Genomic DNA, 22,942 nt, shown 5'->3' with positions numbered 1-22,942 from the left:
TGGGACTTACGCATTTCGGAGATTTGTGGTGGAGAATCCGCGCGCGGAGGGAAGGAAAGATTTTTTTTTAAATTCACCATAAATCTAAATATTTTGCTAGAGACTTCGAATTTGTTTCAAGATGAAGATAAATGACTGAATATTACTAGACTGTAAGAGTTTTAGCTTACAATTGCGTTTTTCGACCATTTCGGTAGAGTCAAAGTTGACTGAACGTGGTTTTTTTTCTATTTATCGTGGTTTATATGCAAATATTTCAAAAATGAGGAAAAGCTACAACCTTCAATTATTTTTTGTTGTATTCTACATGAAATTGCGCACATTTTCATATATAAAACTTTATGTAACGGCTAATTTAAAATGGTGCAAACATTACCACAATCGCATGTATGATTTTTTCGGAAGTTACCGCACGGACGTAAAGAAAATGTTATTTTTTTCATAAATTCACCATAAATAGAAATATTGTGCTAGAGACTTCCAATTTGTTGCAAAATGAAGGTAAATGCTTGAATATTACTAGAATATAAGCGTTTTAGCTTACAATTGCGTTTTTCGACCATTTCGGTAGAGTCAAAGTTGACCGAAGGTTGAAATTTTGGCAATTATCGTTATTTATATGAAAATATCTCAAAACTGAAAAAAGCTACAACCATGGGTTGTTTTTAGTTGTATTGTGCATGAAATTGTGCACATTTCAATATATAAAACTTTATATAACGGCTAATTTTAAAATGGTGCAAACATTACCACAATCGCATGTATGATTTTTTTTCGGAAGAGTTACCGCGCGGACGTAAGGAAAAAGTTTTTTCATAAATTCACCATAAATCGAAATATTGTGCTAGAGACTTCCAATTAGTTGCAAAATTAAGGTAAATGATTGAATATTACTAGAATATGATATTGTTATGATACAATAAAGTTTGTTCATACTTACCTGGCAGATATATATAAAGCTGTATTTTCTGAAATCCGACCGAATTTTAAAAACTTCCGACACACGCAGTGGTCGGCCAGGTGGTTAGTACCCATTCCCGCCGCTGGGAGGCGGGTATCAGGAACCATTCCAATTTTCTATTCATAATTTTTTATTTCCACTGTCCCCTGAGGGGAGGTGGGTGGGTATCTGATTATAATAATCTGCCAGGTAAGTATGAACAAACTTTATTGTATCATAACAATATCATTTTGTTCATGAAACTTACTTGTCAGATATATATAAAGGTGAATCCCACCGTTGGAGGTGGGAAGGGACAGAATAGAAGGATTTTGGGAAACAAATGCATGCAGATGATTTACATCTTGGTTCCACCTGTTAGCATAGCTGGCTTCGTGGTTACTGCCACGAAAGTCTGCTTGTGCTACTAGAGTTGCCAGCGAGGTAGAGACCTATATAGCTGTGCACTCCAGATGATCTGTCACAGGGGCGAGACCACGACGTGACTAGACCATATTGACCATACCATGAGGGCTAAGAAGTAAAATAAATATATATATATATATACATATCACCACCTGACCAACCTAGCCAAAGTTAAGGTGTTTTAACTAAGGCTTAAGAGTTAAGAAGTCGCCATTGTCGGCGACTCAACAACTAAATTAAGAGCTCTTCCTAACCATTTTCTACAGGATAGGATGAGCATGGTACTTCTTGCCCCCAAGATTGTGTCTGCAGACACGTATGGCCCTAGCGAGCAGCAGATCTCATATGGCCATCTTCACATCTCGCAGGGAGTGTGAAGTGAACACAGAGTTGCTTCGCTAAAACATGGTACTCAGGATGTTGCTGAGTGCCATGCTCTGTTGAAATGCTTCCGAGGCCGTGCCCTCACCTCGTGAGCATTCAGATAAAAAGATTTCAAATCTTTGTGCAAACACAATGAAGGAGCATTTTTTAAAGAACTCCTTAACACTAAAGCCAGGGTGTTCTTCAAAATGGGCAAGTCTGGTCTTTTTCGGAACACTGCAGATTGCCCGAATGACTTCGACTTTCTTGAGTCTTATGTAGATAAAACTTGAGAGACCCGAAAACAGGGGCAGGACTCTCTCTGGCTCCTGCCCACTAACTTGTTTGCCATCCTTGCTTCCAAGCTCCTGGCACAAGGACAAAACGGGTTACCATTCTTAGGCCACAACGGAAGGCTTAGAGAGCACACCGCCTTGTGTTCTCTAAAGCCAAAACTTGTGACGATGGCTTAAAATCTCACTAACCCTCTTTGTCGTATCAAGGGTGGTTAGAAGAAGGCCTTCCTGATCACATGCAAGAAGTTAACAGGTAGGAGAGGTTCGAATGCTTTGACATCAAGAACTTCAGACTACGTCTAAGTTCCATATTGAAAGCTTCGATCTGGACATGCACAGTCAGTCCGTCTGTACTAAAGTCAGGTGACGAACCAGTTGACCAGTCAGACGAATCAAGGACAGCAAGGCTGTACCCTGAAGACCATAAGGCCTACTTCGCTGAAGGATGAGTGCCTGGACTTGCCTGGGCGATTCAATCTAAGCAAACCTTGGGGGGCGGCGTGTATCAACGCAACCCAACGTCGTCAGCGAATCAACTCCTGAGCAACTCCTGACTCGAGCTTCTGGTGCTAGGAGAAAGGAGCGAGGAGCAAAAAGGCGATTCAGTCCCGAAGGAAGAATGCCTGACAGGCCAACCTGGTCTCATGTTACACAATCATCGGGGGTGTATAAACGCAACCGACTTCGCCAACAAGAAACTCAGGGCTACTATATGTCGCCTGATCTCGCACGAGTGTCTGACTCAGAGAAAACAGGTGAGACAAAAAGTAGATGGTGAGCGAGTTTTGAGATTCCACAGAACAAAGATCGTGTAAGGGCTTTGTTGTTTGACAGAAGCAAATCTCTGAGACCAAAGGCCATCAACAACATATTTGCGTATTCTTTAATAGTTGTGACTGCCAGCTTATCCCATTCTTCAGACGGAAAGGGAAGACGGTAATCTTATTCCTGTCAACATCTCGATAGTCTGAACGTAGTCAGACTCAGAGCGGAGAGGTTATAGGTACCTTTCGAGTTAGAGTAGACCGACTCTTTCGGAAAAGGTCCTTGAAAAGTGAACTAGGAAGGACGTGACCTCTGTGAATCCAGGATCCTGAAGGCCAACATGGGGCGATCAGTGTCATTGTCGCTCCTGTGACGTCATAAATCCTCTTATTACATTTTCCTAAGCGATTGAAAAAGGGGAAAAGAGACTAAACATCCATCCCCGTTCAATATCATAGGATGGCGTTTTAATGGTACCGATCCCGGATCGAGAATAAGGGAGCAGAGAAGAAGAAGCCTCTTCGTCCTCAACATATCGAAGAGAAGAATGAAAGGGGCGTCCCTAAAGTCTCCACTCTCAACATACTTCTAAAGAAAGATTCCACTCGGAAGTCAGTAGTTGCTGCCGTCGATCGAGACGATTCGTACGGACTTTTGCAATCCTGTAACGAACCTCTAGAGGATCGTTACATTCTACGCCTGTTGTTATAATAGGCTCTTTCTCGTAAACTCGAACAGGGACCGAGAGAAGATACTTCTTAAGATATGAGAGAACTGTGGAATATCAGAGTTGATCTGGACCACTGGTTCCAAAAACTCGTTTAGAGGACTGGAGGGACGACCGAATTGCTTCTACTTCTTTCAGATTAAGATCCAGGACATCTGAAACCCTATCCAGATGTCCGGCACCTTCTTTCTATCACCTCAGGTGATAGACACACCGAGAGATGTTCAGAATCATTCCTAGATCTTGAATAATATTTCAATTTCCCGGTAGGAAAAAATTGTGGAGGTCTGAATTGCAGTCTATTCAGGGAAACAGACTTCTTCAGGAAGGAAATGGTCCCCAGCAAGCTCATCCATTCCCTCCCCGAGTATGCTTACTTCCCTAATAAGGCTGCACTTTGCCTAAGCAGGAGAGCATATAAAAGTGCAATGTTGCGGTAGACTCGTAGTTCTATACCGTGCGGTAACGAGCACCGAAAGGATTAAGAGATATCTCTGTTGAACATAGTAAGGCAAAACGAATGCAATGTTTATTCATTCACGTAAGAAATCCCCTCAACTCTTCGGCTAAAGGTCGTGATTGTAGGACAGAGATACAGTTAGTCGTCATCCCGCAGGAGAGACGTAACCGCCAGCACAGAGATACGGTTAGTCAGTCAATCCCGCAGGTGAGAGAGACGTAACCTACAGCGCATGACAGCGCACGAGCTGGTACTGGCTCGGTTGGAACTTGGACTGGAGGACAGACACAGCAGCAGCTATGAACGTCGTCTCTTAACTTTATGTCTGGGTTGCCAGCTACCCTATTCTACGAAGAAATAGGTCCGTTATTTTTTGAGCAGAAAGAGACTCTCAAGCTGGTATATTTAAGCGAAACAGAAAACGCTAAATATATAGATGCGTTTGTGTCGTCAGAACACTACCATACAACGGTAAAAGATAAATCGGAAACTCCTGGAAGGCTGCAGGGAGTAACGATTAAATGTCCTTAAAATAATAGACAATAGACCTCTCGGTTGCCATCCGAAGAGGTAACTACAGCAAGAGTATATGACTTGAACCAACAGTAGTAAAATAACGCAAGGCCAAAATTATGATATTACAATAAAAGTTTCATACTTACCTGGCAGACATATATATAGCTGAATTCGGAAATACAGCTACATACAATATTCTGAACAGGCAAGTTTCATGAACAAAACTTAGAGAATCGAAGCAGACAGCTCAAGCTTCTTATGTTACTGGACATAAGCGGTCATTGACGTAGTCTACAAGTCTATTTCTTGTACGAGTCTGCGAATGATGAATAAGAGCTCTTCCGAATCTTGTCAATAAGAGCTTATCCGCTTACGCAATATAAAGTTAATGAGATGTTTGTCAATGAGAACTAACCCATTTACGGGACAAAGAGATATTTTGTCAATGAGGGGATACCCACTTACTTGACAAAACGATAGTATATTGTCAATGGGGGAAAATCACTGAATTGACAAAACGTAATCCAGGAAGTCGAGCATATTATTTTTCCGATTCCCGTATCAATTGAGGAAGGGGGCAAGAATCCTGATAAGAGACTGGGCTTTCAGCAGGTAGGACCCGATGTTCAACTTCGCAGCGTAGTCCCGAACTAAGGAAGTAACAAAATCTATCATCTGAAAAGCCCTTTCAGATGGACTAAAAAGCCTTGCAACTTAAATTTATTGGCAGTATGGCCAAGGAAGTCCTGTCTTGCGCTTTCCCTGAAGAGCGTCCTCTTTCTTGATGAGTGCTTTTGCAAGAATCCTACCGAAAGTGTCGAGCGTCATGACGTGTAGGACGTCGAGCTTTTACATAACCCGTAACTGCCTTATCACAAAGTCTTGACTGCGGTAGAGCAAACGAGATCTTCCCATGAGCTTTCCTTAACTCCCATCACACCTATGCGAAAAGCAATATTAATTGACAGAGACCTCTTGAATTCACGAAACCCAATGTCTTGCTGGGTTTTCGAAGAAGAAGTTGTCTGTTCACTTTAAGCTTCCTCCGAAGCACTGCCTACTTCTCATCTTTGCAGGTGAGGTAGAAGGTATCACCGAAGGTAGAGGTAAAAATTCTTTAGGCCCAAATCTGAAACAAGAGCTTGAAGAGTTCAACAGAAACGTTCAGCCAGGCGACACACCTGGCGTGCGCTGGTGCACGTCGGTCCACTGGGCGCGCGCTCGGCGTGCACCCGCGCGCGCCTGGCGTCCATCCAAGCATCCCGTCCAAGTCGAGAGGGAACGCCTTCTTATTCTGACAGTAAAAAAGCTTGGGAGCGTCCGCTCTCAAAAAGCTTCCTGCTACTATGACTTCTTTTACGTATTTCTCGTGGAAAGACGGACACGAGTTCAAGCGGACGTTCGCCTCTTAATTCTCACTGAAACGCATTACGAGAGAGAGAGAGGAGGAAGGGACGTGAAGCGTCCTCTTCTATAAAGCTTCTATTTAGAGGGCGCGAGTCCTTCCGAAAGCTCCAACCCCTGCACGGGGAGGACGCTTCGGAGGACGAGAAGCAATCCTTCAGGATTCGTGCACGCGCACGCACTTTGGCAGTCTGAGGATTTTCATCAGAAACTGCCGAAGGCACGCAAGATCGGTGGGGGTTCCTTGTAACCCTCCTTAGGCTTTCGACATGCTCGCTCCCCGGGTCCTGGGAGTCAAGCAGAGGTCCCGGCCTAGAGGCGAAACGAGGCCGATCTGACGCACCCTCCACTACACAAGGGGTATCACCGCACTTCACTTTTGCTCTCTAAAGCAAGCACTTTCGATTCTAAGTTACGAATCGAAAGAGTATCAGAGAAAGGGCAATTCCTCTACAGACACTGTTTTAGGGCCCGAAGGCAACACTACAGGGTTAGGAGTAACAATTACAGAAGTAGCACTCTTCACAGCAATGAAGGAGAGCGAGCACCTCTCGTAGACATATTCATAGGCCCGTGGGGCCATAACTTACAGGGTTAGGCAAAATAAAGTCTACAGGAAGGTTAGCAGGTTCACTACCCTGACTTTTGATACTGATTAATTGCGTACATACGAATCATACGTCTTCCTTACGGAATTAGACATGTTTACTGATTAATTGCGTACATACGAAACATACGTCTTCCTTACGGAATAGACAAAGTCTCACACTCCTTACATGACAAATCTCAACAAAGAAGCAAGACCCATAACCCTCGTACATACCAAGTGCGGATCTACCGAAGCTTTCGGTAGCCACACCCTATCTTTGCAGACAACCCAGTCTGAAACTAGCCTAACTAGATTCAGATATCTTATTCAAAAATGAATCAAATTCAAATCAATTTAAGATAGCGTATGCCTAGCCACAACATCCAAGTAATAATCAAAAGACAATTAGGATACTTAGCGGCAATGAAGTTTCCAAAATCCTAAGACGGAGGTACTGAAAACAGGTGTTTTCAGCACCGGCAACAGAAAAATTATGAATAGAAAATGGGAATGGTTCCTGATACCCGCCTCCCAGCGGCGGGAATGGGTACTAACCACCTGGCCGACCACTGCGTGTGTCGGAAGTTTTTAAAATTCTGTCGGATTTCAGAAAATACAGCTTTATATATATCTGACAGGTAAGTTTCATGAACAAAATAAGAGTTTTAGCTTACAATTGCGTTTTTCGACCATTTCGGTAGAGTCAGAGTTGACCGAAGGTTGAAATTTTGGCAATTATCGTTATTTATATGAAAATATATCAAAACTGATAAAAGCTACAATCATGAGTATTTTATTGTTGTATTCTACATAAAAATGCGCACATTTTCATATATAATACTTCATGTAAAACGGCTAATTTACAATGGAACAAAAAATTATGTCAAGTGACAATAATTTCCGAGATGTGTCAGAGTACTTTTTTTTAGTGCGGCAAGAAAGAAATTTCCGCGCTTGCGCGCATGCCGTAACGAATGTAACAAACAACACCTTGATCCCGTGAACTCCCAGCATCCCCCCAAGGCCGCGTGATTCAAAAGTTTTAGGCTGGTAGGCCTATAAGTATTTTAAAAAACACTTTTGTAAGTCGACGTAAAATACGTCCAGTCGGCACACGGGAGACCAAAAATGTCGACGTAAAATACATCCAGTCGGCGTAAGAGGGTTAACCAGTCCACCTAGGCGCCAGAAATTATCCTATTGTTAAGACCGAAGGTTTGTTCGCATATGAACAAAGCAATATCATTCAAATGTACAGCAATGAAATAGCAGTAGAGGCCAATGTTAGATTAAAGCTACTGTATTCTGTACATATTTTTTGTATCATAGAATAGTTTCACTCAACAATCAAACTGAGTAACCGTTCTCCAAAAAGGAACTACTAATTCTTTCAGGGTAATATATGAGTACTTAAAAAAAAAAAACAGCAAAGTTCAAGTTCCCAGCACATTAATAACACAATAAGCTACTTACAATTCAGTATGGTCAAAGCAACTCCAAGCAGCATAAGCATGTACTCAAGAAGAGCAGGTGGCCGTGACAGCTGGGAAATGCGATGCCAGAACCAGGCCATGATAGCAACAATGGTTGGGAAGAAAATTGTCTTCAATGAAACCCATACCTTTGTAAAACCACCATTTTGATGAATAAACTGAAAGGAAATAATGAAAAATTAACAATTTATGCATAAATCTCAATTCTACATTTATGTTATTCCTACAAAGACATTGTACTAAATCCCCCATTTCCAGAAAAATTTATTAACTAAACCTCATTTCCCAGAGAAAAAATTGTACTAAATCTCATTTCCAGAAAAATTGTACTAAATCTCAATTTCCAGAAAAAAGAAATTTCAGTAAGTAACGTTACTAGATAAATATACATGTAAAAGCAATCGACAGCACTTTGGAATCATCCAAAATTACAATGATATCCCATAGCTTGCCAACACATTGTGTAAACAAAATGAAGAATAATACTTACTACCACCCACATATCAGCTACATGTCCTATTCCATTATTAATAGGGCCTAAACCTTTCTCCATCTCCTCTTCCGTTCGTATGGGCAAGCGAACATTCAGGAGATAAAAGTCATGATGTATAGAACCTAATTCAAACAGTGGAACATGGGCACAGCTATACATATATCCTGGCTTACGGCTTGCTGGATCTATGCTACAATCAAGTTGCCTTTGTTCAATAGAAGTTGCATATTCTGTCCACTTGTTCTCTGCTTCTCCCTTATTACGGTATCCAAGACGAGCCTCTATGGTCATAACAGCATCAGGATCTGTGAAAATATTCCCCCAATTGAGAATTCATGAAAAGTAATCCAACTATAAACCAACACAAAACAGCTAAAAAGAGAAAGAAAACTATAATAGTATACTATACACATCACTTTTTGAATGATAAAACAAACTACAATTCAGTGTATATGAAAGAAAAAATCTAATACATCAAAATCATAACAGTTAACCTTACCAATGACCCAATGAAGGCTTCATTATTTGTTAAGTCTTACAGACATTTTCAGCTAGTGCTATTCTATGTTAAGGTTGAAGAGGAAAGTTTAATATGCAAAAGTAAATGACAATGTTCACACCTGGTAATTTGTAAAATACATGGTATCAACATCTATTCTGAGTGAACACCATTTCATCAAACTATACAATTATGTGTTCATCAAGTACCAACTCAACTTGAGTACACAAAACCCTTACCAACTTGCTCCTCCTCATTATAAAGAACATCCATTGTTAAAATTGCTATGAGATTCTGTTGCCACCTGGAATAGTCCAACATCTTACCATCTTTAGGAGTTGGTATCTGTTGGTTAAAGGCAAAATAGAATTATTATGAAAAAGTGATGAATCACCATCACAGAACACAGAAAACATAAATTAAACTACTTGCCAAATATAAAGATAAAAAAATTACCAACATATAAGATTGGCTAAGCTATGCTCCTTTTGAGGAAAACAATTGCTCTCAAAAGCAGTCAAATAGATAACTTGCAAATTTTGCATAATACTTTAGATCAAGTGTAAACATTAATACAACTTATTCAAAATATTCTAATAGCATACAAAAATTTTATTTATTCAATAGTATCAAATCAATGTCAATTATTTTTAGACTATCCAAGATAACTTTCATAAAACTGACTGCTTATTTTTTAAAATTTGACTGTGAAGATTCGACCCTCTTATCTATTATCACAATCCTACAGCCAGCTACCCTATATGTAACTTTCTAAGACTGGCTCCAACTATTCTGCACCTATAAGATTGGATCCAACTAGATGTAATTTGATAAGAATGAATCCACCTAGCCTGCAACCTTATGAGACCATGCAACTACTCCGCAACTTCATTAGACTGGTATTTCCCTCTGGTTGTCATTGAAGCTTTGATTCTGGAGTAAGTACTGTAATACCAAGAAAATTGTCATGGTTAATGCCAGCAATACTTTTAACCAGATGCCCACTGGAAACAAACCAGTAAATGCCAAAACTGACATTCTTGATTACTTCCCAATAATATTCCACTAAAAAAAAAATGTTAAAAAAAATAAGTCCAATGGGGTTTATCAAAGCAAAACTCCAAACGCTGCATACCTGTAACAAATACTGTTATATTACTTGATCTAGTAGAGTATATAAAATCAAGAAAAGGTACATGGCATACAGATTGTGCAGTACACTGACATAAACATTCAAGTGAAACATACAAGGGAACATTTCTATATCTTTCTGCCTACACATTTCACCTTTTTAGAACTGAAGCATATTCAATCTTGCTAAATCAATGGTTCATTCAAATCCCCATCTGCATATTACTGAACCAAAAGATACAATCACTCAAGCTGCATCTCCATTCCACCTTGTTTAAGCAAACACTCATGACCCTTGGGCCCACTAGCCTACAGGGCAGTCCTTCCAGGGAGTTTCCCACCATCACATTACTACAAAAATAAGTAAATCTTCCCATCCTACTAGATTTAATATGAATACCAGGGATCTAGGTTACATTAAACCAGTCTAACCTTCCAAGTCCACAGGTTACAAGTGAGTTCCCACAAATTCCAGCCTATTCCATAGTAAACTATCTACCATAGTGAATTATTAAAAATATAAAAGGAGTGACACATAAAAAGTGATATATTACTAACCGTATTGTCATCATGTTCGATTCTATTGATTTTCATATAAAGTAAGCATGAATAAAAATGACCACCCACAACAACAATGATTCAACACACAGCCCACCAGAAAAAAACAATCGCTTAGGACAAAAAATCAATCTTTTACTGTAAACACACTAATTATAATTTCCCAAATTTGCCAACCCCACAAATGTAGAATAATATAATATATGAGTGAGTTTGAGGTGAAAGAATAACCAAGCAACAATAGTGATTTACATGGCCATTTATGATATGTGATGCTAGACATAATGAAGTGAAGCACAGGCAGTGAAGCACCCACACAAAAATAAACCAGGCAGAAAAATATGATCATTAAGGTAACCCACCCACCCTTACCAATCGCCATAAGAAAATAAAAAGCTATTACCTGAAGTAATTCAGACTTGACACCTACCACCAATTAACATTATGTAGCTTAACATGAGGAAAGCAATTTCACTTCATAAGAGGCCTGGTTTCGTGCTCTAGTCAAAAGATAAAACATACTTAAATAACTTTTGAGTTTATTTTGATTAACTTTTAAATGTCTTTCTTTACTACTGCAGTGTTAAAATTTTTTTAAAATCTAGGTATCTCATAAATAAAGAATGCTCAAAAATGATAAAAATTATAAAATATGTTCAAAGATCAAAATTACACATATATATATATATAGTATATATATATATATATATATATATATATATATATATATACATGTAATATATATATATATATATATATATATATATATATATATATATATATATATATATATATATATATATATATATATATATATATATATATATATAATATATATATATCAAATATATATATGTATATATATATCATATATATATATATATATATATATATATATATATATATATATATATATATATATATATATATATGTGATATATATATATTACAGGCAGTCCCCGGGTTACGACGGGGGTTCCGTTCTTGAGACGCGTCGTAAACCCGAAAATCGTCGTAAGCCGGAAGAACGACGTTTTGGAAATATGTCTTAAACTAATAAAAAGAAAAAAAAAATTTTAAAAACCTTTACTTGTACTCCTTTGGTTACCACTACATGTTGTTTCCTGTGGTTTTATGTACAACCTGGAGGTTGTTTCATAAAAAAAAAATGCTGGTTCTTGAAGGTAAAAACTATTGTAATCCTCTGGTGACACTACATTCTTGAAGTTTTATGTACAACCTGGAGTGATTTTGCCAAATCTTGAGGGCTACAAGAACAGTTGATTACTATTTATATATCATATAGACTAATTAAAGTAAACGTATCTTTAAATAGGCTTATTATATTAGTATAAAACAAAACATTTCCTGGCATGAGTCAGAGGCTGTTTAATGAAACGAACACTTCTCTGTCATATCTGTTCAGAAAATAAACGTTACGTCAATCCCCGAGACCATTGTTGCCAAGACGTCTCTCTCTCTCTCTCTCTCTCTCTCTCTCTCTCTCTGATCAAATTACACTGGAACCTTGACATACGATTGCCCTAATATACGAATGTTTTGAGATACAACAGAAAATTTGCGAAAATATATGCTTTGATATACAACGAAATATTTGAGATGCGATTTTACGATGTGATAGTTGTATAGGCGACCGATAAATGGCGTTCAGTCTGTTTGTTGGTGCTGCATCGTTAATACGTCGTTGTTTAGTTCGTTGTATTTGTGCCTATTTTTCGTGTTATTTTGTCTATTTTATTATTAAACCATGGGTCCCAAAGATAAGGACAAAGCAAGTGATAAGAAAAAACCCCAAGAGAATTATTTCGATGGAAGCAAAACATGAAATTATAGCAAAGCATGAACGTGTGCGTTCGTATCGTCCGATTGGTGGCAAACGAATTATGGTCGAAAATCCTTCTGCAATATCCACGATCATCAAGCAGAAGGAAGCTATAAAAACCTTCCAAAGGCATCACCATTATTTCTAAACTACGAACTGATTAAAAAAAAATAAATAAAAATTAGTTTAGCAATGTTATTTCATTTGTGTTTATTACGTAGTTACTAGTACATACGTAAATAAAAAGAGAACAAATCGTTCCCTGCACCCTTCCCTACCTCCTCCCCCTGCTGGCCTCACGTCATCTTTCGTTGTGGTAAGTAAAACTCCTTTCTTTTTTTTTAATTGATTTTATTAACATTTATTATCATTTATCACACTGCTATGTTATTTTATCATTATGTGTGTTATTACTCATTATTTGTGTATAAATGTGTATATTATATGTTAATTTAGCTGTGTTTAGGTGTGGTTTCATAGCGCTAGAACGGATTAATACATATTACATTTGTTTTAAATGGGAAAAAATGCTTTGAAGATACAACTGTTTTGATATACGACGATGGTAACGGAACAAAATTAAATTCGTATGTCAAGGTTCCAGTGTACTGGATAATGTGTCTCTTTTGGATACTTCGATTTTGCCAAATCTTGAGGACTACAAGAACAGTTGATTACTATTTACGTATCATATAGACTAATTAAAGTAAACGTATCTTTAAATAGGCTTATATTATTAGTATCAACAAAACATTTACTGGCATGAGTCAGAGGCTGTTTAACGAAACGAACACTTCTCTGTCCTTAACTCGGAGCGTCGGAAGACGCCTCTCTCTCTCTCTCTCTCTCTCTCTCTCTGATCAAATTACTGGATAATGTCTCTCTTTGGATACTTGGAATTTGCGTTGTAATCTAACCAGAAACTTAGTTTTGTTATTATTACTGGAAACAAGCAATTATTTTTTTCATTATTTGCGTTTTTGGACTGTTATATGTAAACTTTGCGCACCGCAAGCTAGTATGTATTTCATTCGCTCGGAAACTAGTTCCGCATATGAGGCGTCACTAAAAAACATAGAAAAATACGACATAAAAGTGTCGAAAATCATCATAACCTCAAAATTTTTGTTGTAATCTAACCAGAAACTTATTTTTATTAATATACTGTGCTAAACTATAAAGGATTTTTATCATAGTATGCGTTTTTTAAAAGCGTCGTTACCCTCGATCGGGGGGGGACGTCGGAAGCGTCAGCGTCGTAACCTCGGAACAAGCGTCGTAACCAGGACGGATTTTTCCATTGAATATTTAAGAAAAAGTGTTGTAACCTCGGAACGTCGTAAGCAGGAACCGTCGTAACCCGGGGACCGCCTGGAATATATATATATATATATATATATATATATATATATATATATATATATATATATATAGTATATACATATATATATACATATATATATATATATATATATAATATATATATATATTATATATATACATTATATATATATAATATATATATATTTATATATATATATATTATATATATATATATATCTATATATTATATATATATATATATATATATATATATATATATATATATATATATATATATATATATATATATATATATATATATATATATATATATATATATATATGTGTGTGTGTGTGTATATATATATATATATATATTATATATATATATATATATATATATATATATATATATATATATATATATAATATTGCAATATATATATATATATAATATTCAATATATATATATATATATATATATTATATATATATATATATATATATATATATATATATTCATAATATTCAATATATATATATATATATATATAGATATATATATATATATATATATATATATATATATATATATATATATATATACATATATTTACATATATTTATATTTATATATATTTATATATATTTACATAGCTAAAAGTTTCTAGAATTGGCAGCTAGAATTTTGAAATTTGAGGGTCTCTCTATTTTCAAGTGACTAGCCCTGGCACTTTTGGGGAAAGAGAGGAACAACTAGCAAAATGGCTTTAATTAGTTTATGCCTCTATGCTCATGCAAGGGAAGGAGGGAAGGCTCTGATCATGTAATTACTTGGTAAGTGTATATAAAACCTAATTTTATTATAAAAATTTTATTTCTATATAAGTAACTTACCAAGTAATTACATAGCTGATTCCCACATTGATAGGTGGGATGCATGAACACACTTACTCCAAAACTTTAAGAAAGGTAATGAATTGAGAATAGAAAATTGCTTGCATTGTACGTAATAGTGCTTGTTGTTCCTTACCTGATAAACGAAGCTGCTACAGGAAGATACTGCCTCTGGATGGCGCTCATTTATCATATATTGGTGCAGCAATAAAGCAAGGGTCAGCTACTACACACTGAATGCCTTGTAGCAAGGATAATTCCAATTGCTGACAAGGATGACAAGTAGCCCCTGCCCAGGGTAAAGTACACAAATCACCAAAGAAATACGACATCATCTACCACCAAAAGTTAAAAAAAAACACTAACCAACCATAAAAACTGGAGGGTGCTCTGGTACACAGTACCCCCAGACTCCCATAAAATCCTACACCATAATACAAGGCGAAGAAAGGAAGGAAGGAATGCTCCCTATGCTTTCTCCCCCAATACCATGCCAGCCACTGAAATGCGACCCAATGTATTGTAATGCAATTATCATAAATGGTTTCAACTTCTTTTAGATAATGTGATGCAAAGACCAACTTACACCTACAAAAGATTGTATGCAATATTGCAGACACACAAATTATGTTTAAAAAGCCATGGAAGTGGCTATGGCTCTAATTTCATGAGCCTTCACTTTACATAATGGGAAAGTATCCTCTCCAAGAGAGTTATGAGCTTCTGCAATGAGGTCTCTAAGGAAGAATGCCAGGGCATTATTCGACATAAGTCGTGTGGGATTCGTAACAGAAGACATAAGACCATAAGGAAGCTGAAGGTCTACATATTTCCCGCTGTCCTGTGGTCTGCGAAGGTAATATGTACTTGAAAGCTCTCTTGATTGCTTGGACCTAACATAATTGGACAAGCTCTTAATCATAAAAAGCAAGGCCAGAAATCCCAAAGATATGGAGCAAACAGTATTCCTTGTGAGAAGCCCACATTCTTGTCTAAGGCGTGGATCTCACTTACCCTTTTTGCTGTAGCTAAGGTTACTGGGAAAAATTTTCCTAGTTAAATCTCTCCGAGAGATTGAATTCAAGGGTTCAAAATATGGACTTGACAAGCATTTTAGTGCCATGTCAAGGTTCCAAGGTACCACTGCCACTTCTTTTTCTTGTGGTGTCAAAAGATCTACATAATTAAATCTGACAAGTCCTGATTGGAGGATAAACATATTCCTTGTTACAGAAGACAGACCTTAACATTTCTCTATAGCCATTGATTATTGAAGTAGCTAGTACCCTATCTGTCTTCAAATATAGCAGAAAATCTGCTATCTGGGTCATAGATGTTTGGGTCATAGATGTTTGAGAGATACTCTGTTCTTTCTACACCATGCTCGAAAGATAGATCGCTTCGCTTGATATACTTTATCAGAGGAGTGTCATCTGCAATTGGCGATAGCTCGCGAAGCTGGTCTTGAAAAGCCCTTCATACGCAGGAGTTTCCTGAAAATTAGACAACCCCTTATGAAATTGGCAAAGTGAGGTTGTTTGAGTGGTCGACTCTTGGAGGTAGTAGTCTTGGGAAATGCCGCCAAGTTCTATCAGGTCTGGAAACCACTCCTTTTGTCGGCCAAAAGGGGGGGTTATTAGAATTATACACACATTCTGGTAGCTCTGGAATTTGTTTATCACTTGCCTGATCATAATCAAGAGGTGAAAAGGCATAAAGATGTTTGTCCAACCAGTTTTGTAGCATGGTATGTTGCTCGGGCTAATGGATCTAGGACTGGCGAGCAGAAGAGAGGCAGACGGTTGTTTCTTGATGTGGTGAACAGATCCAAGATTGGTGTTCCCCACAACTTCCAGAGATCCAGACAAACTTGATAACTCTAATGTCCATTCTGCGACAAGACTTCGTTTCTGGCGGCTCAGTTCATCCAATAGATCATTGAGTTTTCCCTGAATGAATCTTGTCAGAAGGGTGGTTTGACTTGCATCTCCCCAAAGAAGATCTTTCATTACTTCATAAAAGGGAGAAAGTGTTCTCTTAGTTCTTTATGTAAGAAAGGGTAGTCGTACTTTCCGAGTGTATCGTTACTACATGCAGTCCCTGGGTTACGATGGGGTGGGGATTGTTCTTGAGATGCGTTGTAACCCAAAAATCATTGTAAGCTGGAACATCATCAAAAATCCTAAGAAAACCTTACTTTTAATGCTTTGGGTACATTAAAAACTATGTAAACTGCATTCTTATTGCATTTTTCATCAAAAAAACCTTCAAATATTGATTATTTTGCATTTTTGGTGTCATATTTCTCTTTCTGCCAGATGAGCGTTGTAGGCGTCGTAACCCAGGATCATGTGTTGTAACCCTCGGAACATCATAAGCCGAACCCCGTCATAACCTGGGGACTGCATGTACTGTTAAATACGTACTTCCTTCCTGAAATACGTAAGTCCTAGGTGTACTGCTTTCAATTCTTTGACATTTATATGCCAATTCTTGTTCCTGAAACCACTTTCCTGAGACTTCCTTGTCTCATAAGATTGCTCCACAACCTAAAGTCGACACGTCTGAGTAGAAATATAGGTTGGGGGTCACTGGAAAGAGGGATTTCCCTTCCAGAAGTCTGCTTTCAACATTCCACCAACAAAGATCTGACTGGGAACACTACTGAATCTGGGAACATTTTCTTGTCCCACTTGATTCTTAAAAAAAAAAATACTGGAGCAATCTAATATGAAGTCTGCCCAGGTGATTGAACACTATATTGACAACAAAATTCCTAGGAGACTTATCCAGTCATTCACGAAACACCGATTTAAAAGGTTTGATTGATTTATGGGTTTTATGCCTAATGGCAAGCACTGGGGCAAGTAGGGCCATTCAGCACTAAAACAGAAATTGACAGTGAAAGGTTTGAAAGGTGTAACAGGAAGGCGGCCATGCAGTTGCACTATGAATCAATTTTTAGGAGAGGGTGGACAGTAAGATGGAAGAAAGAGAATATGAACAAAGGTACAGTAAAAGGAATGAAAGTACAGTGTGCCCCCTGTATTTACATTCTCCTACCAATTATTTGTAGGAAATTTGCCTATTTGCTGAGTTTTCTGACAAAAAATAATAACTAATTAGTGTATTTTGATGTTATTTTCATGACTAAATATATTTTTATGATACAAAAATGATTTACTAATTTTCAAATATTAATATTGATTCCTACTGTATATATAGTAAGTTTAATAAGATTAAATTATATCATATAATAATAAAAATAATAATTCTCTCTCTCTCTCTCTACCATTTTCAAATATTATTATGTAAACAGCAATAATATCAATTCATTAAAGAAAATACTATAGGGAATTTGTAAAAGAAAATATTATAGTGAATTAGTCAGATTTAAGTTTATAAATTTTAAAATTATGTAGGAATGAAGGAAATCTAAGTCTTCTCTTTCTAACTCCAGGTACTAAAGCTGTCAAATATATAAAGTAATGTGACAGGAGGGGGAGGAGCTGTTGTGTTGTTGCCACTAAGTGTTCATGTAATTTCTCTCTCTCTCTCTCTCTCTCTCTCTCGCTCTCTCTCTTCTCTCTCATCTCTCTCTCTCTACTCTCTCTCGTCTCTCTCTCTCTCTCTCTCTCTTTTACTGAGACGAGAGAATTTTTGTAGTACATACATGTACTAAATGTTTATTAATGCTTTCAAATAATAATAATAATAATAAAGACCCAGAAATATACAGAGAAGGAGAATGACAAGTAGAACAGAGGAATGGCACAACAAACTAATGCACGGACAATACATGAGACAGACTAAAGAACTAGCCAGCGATGACACGTGCCAATGGCTACTGAGGGGAGAGCTCAAGAAGGAAACTGAAGGAATGATAACAGCGGCACAAGATCAGGCCCTAAGAACCAGATATGTCCAAAGAAGAACGATAGATGTAAATAACATCTCTCCCGTATGTAGGAAGTGCAATACAAAAAATGAAACCATAAACCACATAGCAAGCGAATGTCCAGCACTTGCACAGAACCAGTACAAAAAGAGGCATGATTCAGTGGCAAAAGCCCTCCACTGGTGCCTGTGCAAGAAACACCAGCTACCTTGCAGTAATAAGTGGTACGAGCACCAACCTGAAGGAGATAGAAAACAATCAGGCAAAGATCCTCTGGGACTATGGTATCAGAACAGTTAGGGTGATACGTGCAAATAGACCAGACGTGACGTTGATTGACAAAATCAAGAAGAAAGTATCACTCATTGATGTTGCAATACCATGGGACACCAGAGGTGAAGAGAAAGAAAGGGAAAAAATGGATAAGTATCAAGACCTGAAAGTAGAAATAAGAAGGATATGGGATATGCCAGTGGAAATTGTACCCATAATCATAGGAACACTAGGCACCATCCCAAGATCCCTGAAAAGGAATCTGGAAAAACTAGGGGCTGAAGTAGCTCCAGGACTCATGCAGAAGTGTGAGATCCTAGAAACGGCGCACATAGTAAGAAAAGTGATGGACTCCTAAGGAGGCAGGATGCAACCCGGAACCCCACACTATAAATACCACCCAGTCGAATTAGAGGACTGTGATAGAGCAAAAAAAAAAAAAAAAAAAAAAAAAATTAATAATAATAATAATAATAATAATAATAATAATATATAATATGTGGTGCCGTGGCAGAGTAGGTTAGGCCGACAATTGACTGGTTAAGCAACAATGGGGCTGGTCAGTTGTTGGATGGGTGACCGCTTTCCTCAGTGTTGATTCCTTGGGAAAGGATCTTTACCATAATTTCCTCAGTCTACTCAGCTGTAAATGTAATCCCTGATGGGGTAGGGTCCAGCTATGGGTTAAATTGCAAAACTCAGCAATGATGGATAGAAATGAAGGATTAAACGACAATGACAATAAAGCAAACCAGAGGAAGAAACGGACAAGAGAAGAAAATAAGGAAATATGGAGATGCTACATCAGAAGCAACCCGTATGAGAGAGGATATAGAAAGAAAATGAACTGGCTCTCCCCAACAGAAAGAGAGGAATTGGAAAGGGAAATGACACACAATGAATTACAAGAAGACGAACTGATAGACGATGCCACAGAAGACGACAGGGATGATGAGGTATCAAACAATGACATACAAAGAAACACCGACGAAGTAACAGACAGGACAGAATGGGTAGAAAAGATCAGACAATGGATGAACCCAGATACAGAGAGCACAAAGATCCACTCTATGAAAGCCTACAACACCAAGAAATTAAGGGAGAAAACAAGTGAGGTAAATGAAATAATGAGACTAATACACACCACCAATATCACTGAAACAAATAACTTGACATATGCAGGAGCAAGATTAGTAGCAAACTGATGGGGATACGAACACCAACACCACCAGCACAACCAACCCAACAGAAACCAAAATAGCAACTGCCTTGGAAAAGGCACCTGGAAAAGCAAATCATGGTGATGAGATCTGACTTGAGTAAACTGAAAGAGATGGCAGAAAAAAGGCTAAGAAGCAAGAAAACAAGGGAGGGACTGAACGAGAAATACAAAGTACAGGATAGGGGACTAAACAACACAATAGAAGATGTAAAACAGAGGCTTAAGGCCAAACCACATAAGATCCAACGGTACATGAACAGGAATAAAGGACACCAACAGAACAAACTATTCGGAACCAACCAGAAAAGACTATACAGCCAACTAAGAGGGGAAGACAACCACCAAGAAATTCTTGAAGCCGAACCAAGTAAGAGACTCCGGGAAAACATCTTGAGCAATCCGGTATCACACAACAAACATGCAACATGGCTCCAGGAAGTCAAGGCTGAAGAAACAGGGAGAATAAAACAAAGATTCACTGATATCACGACAGACACAGTCATACACCAACTAAAGAAAATGCCCAACTGGAAAGCCCTAGGTCCCGATGAAGTCCATGGATACTGGCTCAAAACTTCAAGGCCCTACACCCAAGAATAGCAGAACAACTCCAGCATTGTATCACAAATCACCATGCGCCCAAATGGATGACCACAGGAAGAACATCCTTAGTCCAGAAAGACAAAAGTAAGGGAAATATAGCCAGTAACTACAGGCCTACCAATAATGTGGAAGTTACTAACAGGAATCATCAGCAAAAAGCTATACAACTACCTAAAGGATACAAACACCATCCCCCACTAACAGAAAGGCTGCAGAGGAAGTGTAGGGGCACAAAAGACCAGCTCCTGATAGACAAAATGGTAATGAAGAACAGTAAAAGAAGAAAAACCTACCTAAGCATGGCATGGATAGACTATAAGAAAGCCTGACATGGTACCACACACATGGCTAATAGAATGCCTGAAAATACTATATGGGCGGGGCAGAGGAAACACCATCAGCTTCCTCAAAAATACAATGCGCAACTGGAATATAATACTTACAAGCTCTGGAATAAGACTAGCAGAGGTTAATATCAGGAGAAGGATCTTCCAGGGCGACTCACTGTCCCCACTACTCTTCGTAGTAGCCATGATTCCCATGACTAAAGTACTGCAGAAGATGGATGCTGGGTACCAACTCAAGAAAAGAGGCAACAGAATTAATCATCTGATGTTCATGGATGACATCAAGCTGTATGGTAAGAGCATCAAGGAAATAGATACCCTAATCCAGACTGTAAGGATTGTATCTGGGGACATCAGGATGGAGTTTGGAATAGAAAAATGTGCCTTAGTCAACATACAAAAGGGCAAAGTAACAAAGACTGAAGGGATAAAGCTACCAGATGGGAACAACATCAAACACATAGATGAGACAGGATACAAATACCTGGGAATAATGGAAGGAGGGGAAATAAAACATCGAGAGATGAAGGACATGATCAGGAAAGAACATATGCAGAGATCAAGGCGAAACTCAAGTCAAAACTCAACGCTGGAAATATGATAAAACGCCAATAAACACATGGGCAGTGTCAGTAATCAGATACAGACACAGGAATAGTGGAATGGACGAAGGCAGAACTTTGCAGCATAGACCAGAAAACGAGGAAACATATGACAATACACAAAGCACTACAAACAAGAGCAAATATGGACAGACTATACATAACATGTAAAGAGGAGGGGAGGGGACTACTAAGCATAGAGGACTGCGTCAACATCGAAAACAGAGCACTGGGGCAATATATGAAGACCAGTGAAGACGAGTGGCTAAAGAGTGTATGGGAAGAAGGACTGATAAAAGTAGACGAAGACCCAGAAATATACAGAGAAGGAGAAAGAAAAGCAGAACAGAGGAATGGCATAACAAACCAATGCACGGACAATACATTAGACAGACTAAAGAACTAGCCAGCGATGACACGTGCCAATGGCTACTGAGGGGAGAGCTCAAGAAGGAAACTGAAGGAATGATAACAGCGGCACAAGATCAGGCCCTAAGAACCAGATATGTCCAAAGAACGATAGATGGAAATAACATCTCTCCCATATGTAGGAAGTGCAATACGAAAAATGAAACCATAAACCACATAGCAAGCGAATGTCCGGCACTTGCACAGAACCAGTACAAAAAGAGGCATGATTCAGTAGCAAAAGCCCTCCACTGGAGCCTGTGCAAGAAACACCAGCTACCTTGCAGTAATAAGTGTTGCAAACACCAACCTGAAGGAGTGATAGAAAACGATCAGGCAAAGATCCTCTGGGACTTTGGTATCAGAACAGATAGGGTGATACATGCAAATAGACCAGACGTGACGTTGATTGACAAAATCAAGAAGAAAGTATCACTCATTGATGTTGCAATACCATGGACACCAGAGTTGAAGAGAAAGAAAGAAAAAATGGAGGATAAGTATCAAAGACCTGAAAATAGAAGTAAGAAGGATATAGGATATGCCAGTGGAAATTGTACCCATAATCATAGGAAACTCTAGGCACCATCCCAATGATCCCTGAAAAGGAATCTGGAAAAACTAGAGGCTGAAGTAGATCCAGGACTCATGCAGAGTGTGATCCTAGAAACGGCGCACATAGTAAGAAAAGTGATGGACTCCTAAGGAGGCAGGATGCCACCCCGAACCTCACACTATAAATACCACCCAGTCAAATTAGAGGACTGTGATAGAGCACAAAAAAAAAATTTAAAAAATAATAATAATATAACTGTAATTACAAAATTTGTATATGGTAGTACTTAAGAGATAAAAATAACCTTTCC

General features: G+C 38.0%; 2 protein-coding genes across 2 annotated transcripts in view; one reads left to right on the top strand and one right to left on the bottom strand.

Moving 5' to 3' along the window:
- Positions 1-22,942, top strand: part of LOC135202369 (uncharacterized) — a 189,659-nt gene that overhangs the window by 9,406 nt on the left and 157,311 nt on the right. The gene's annotated exons all lie outside the window — the stretch shown is intronic.
- Positions 7,952-9,356, bottom strand: LOC135201941 (protein wntless-like). The gene is made up of 3 exons (XM_064231224.1): positions 9,211-9,356; positions 8,470-8,777; positions 7,952-8,137 (listed from the first exon to the last, which is right to left on the bottom strand). Exons 1-3 carry the CDS (start codon positions 9,290-9,292, stop codon positions 7,952-7,954), a joined length of 576 nt encoding a protein of 191 aa, XP_064087294.1. The 5' UTR covers positions 9,293-9,356.

Source organism: Macrobrachium nipponense, chromosome 30 (genome assembly GCF_015104395.2).
Source record: "Macrobrachium nipponense isolate FS-2020 chromosome 30, ASM1510439v2, whole genome shotgun sequence".
NCBI lineage: Eukaryota > Metazoa > Arthropoda > Malacostraca > Decapoda > Palaemonidae > Macrobrachium > Macrobrachium nipponense.
The sequence above is the reverse complement of the archived record's forward strand: the minus strand, read 5'-3'. Positions and strand labels throughout refer to the sequence as shown.